The sequence below is a fragment of the Octopus sinensis genome, linkage group LG9 (genome assembly GCF_006345805.1).
Source record: "Octopus sinensis linkage group LG9, ASM634580v1, whole genome shotgun sequence".
Lineage (NCBI taxonomy): Eukaryota > Metazoa > Mollusca > Cephalopoda > Octopoda > Octopodidae > Octopus > Octopus sinensis.
In genome coordinates, this window is record NC_043005.1 from 19,560,420 (window position 1) to 19,562,403 (window position 1,984).

A 1,984-nucleotide genomic window follows, 5' to 3' on the forward strand; every position below is an offset into this window, starting at 1 on the left:
GTTAGGTTTAAAGTGGGTTGACTCAAATTGAGTTTTTCTGCTTTCTTTTTCTCTGTTCGCTTGAGGCGCCTAAGGGATATATAGCGTTTTTTTTTCTCTCTTTTAATCAACTTGCTTTTACAGTTTCATTGTAGAATGATGCCGCTTGAATAAATATTTTTTTGTAGACAAAATTGTTGATAACATCCATATTAATATTAATACTCTCTGTTTCAAAAGTTTATATGTAAACTTAAATGCAATATCATCACCTTCATACACACATGTAGAATGAAAGAAGCTTTTATAATGTGTTTCTACTTTCTATTATGTATCTGTGTGTATAATTATATATATATATATATATATATATATATATATATATATATATATCGTCACTAAAAGTGACCAAACAGTACAATGAATACCAGCATTGCTAGAAATAGGAGCCAAAGACTCCTTAGCCACAAAATGTCACGTTCTATTTGGAGTGACAGGGGAAACAACATCTCCCCACCGTGAGCGAGCTGCATTAGATTGACATGTTAATTTTGTATAAGAAATTAATACTCGTCAGAGTAATGCTTACTCCATCACCACCCGTGATGGAGTAAGCATAAATCTGAAGAAATTACGAGTTTTAGCAAAGCAGAAAAAAATTTATGCAACGATATGAGATTCCTACATCAGGAAAAGTTAAAAACAATGACGGAAAGTAATGGTGCTTTGTGATTGAATCCCTTGTAATATTTCCTCTGCACCAAATTATAAACGCATCCTCGATACTCTCACAATCAGAAAAGCAGTGAGTGGCCTGTTATATACCTCCAATCAACGATGCAATTGTTCACAAACAGTGATGTCAAATATGTGATTGTTGACCTAATCAGTTGGGTAATGAGTCATGACTTTGTCTCACTATAAGGTCGAACTCGGTACCAGAAAATATTTAGCAAAAATCTCATTTATTCACTATTGCTGCTGCTGCTGCTGGTGGTGGTGGTGGTGGTGTGGAGAGGTTGTTTAGCCATATTAATCTTGATTAAAGATCTTGTGATCAAAAGTGTTCCAGCCAAAACGATTTCCCAGAAAATGCCTGGGACTACATTATTCAATAGATGCTACAATATGTACTACAATATGTACTGTCCCAGTACCTGTAGGCTTCATATTATAATACATGGTCTACCAAGAGTCCCACACTGACCCATTTACTAAGGGCAATAAACAAAAGGATTATTCCATCTTCAGCTAACCAGATCAGCTTTTCTAAAAGATATTTTCAGCAGCTTAACCTTTAAAAAGGTTGATCAGCATATACCAAAATAGGTAATCGATTAAAATTGTTTCTTAATCACATTTTCTCGAATGTGCTAAGGAAAGATGCGACCGAACACATTATTTGGTCTGGGGAGAGCAACCCATTACTCCCTTTGCCGCAATCTTCTGCTGTTTAATTACTCTCTTTTGTTTCATTTTCTTTGTTAACCTGGCGAGAGTTTTTTCTTGATAATTTCATCTGTTATACATTTAATGTTTTTTTTTCATGTAAATATATCTATCTATATATATATGTAAAAGTGAGTTTGTGTGTGTGTGTTCTGTGTGTAAACCCGCGTAATTTCTGATTTTCTCCAAACTGGGAACATACATTACTTCTGTTCCAGAGATTGTTTTAGACCCTTAAATTTTTTCACAATGAGTAATGGGCCTCTGGGTGCAGAAAATACCCTTTCCTGGGTTACGTTGTGAAGGAAGGCAACTCTATTGTCACCCTTATATTCATTGGTAATAAAATTATCAGAATCTCAATTGGCTGTGTGAAAGAGTGATACAGGCTCCGAAAAACAGCACTGTAAGTAAAATTAATGAGCAGCTACTGCAGTACCGTCCTGGAAGTCCTTTCATCTATAAGTCAGTTGATACAATCCCAGACCCAGAAGAGGTGATAAATCATCCAACAGAATTTCTCAGTTCATCAGAGCCTCCAGGACCACCTCCCCAC

General features: G+C 35.6%; 1 protein-coding gene across 1 annotated transcript in view; it reads left to right on the top strand.

The window, feature by feature from the left end:
* Positions 1-816: 816 nt before the first annotated feature.
* The window catches only part of LOC115215803, a 1,387-nt gene continuing 219 nt past the window's right edge, over positions 817-1,984 (top strand). Inside the window, exons 1-2 of the mRNA XM_029785105.1 lie at positions 817-873; positions 1,784-1,984. The exon at positions 1,784-1,984 is cut by the window's right edge and continues 219 nt beyond it. Coding sequence (XP_029640965.1) covers positions 817-873; positions 1,784-1,984 — 258 coding nt within the window. The remainder of the gene's footprint in view (positions 874-1,783) is intronic.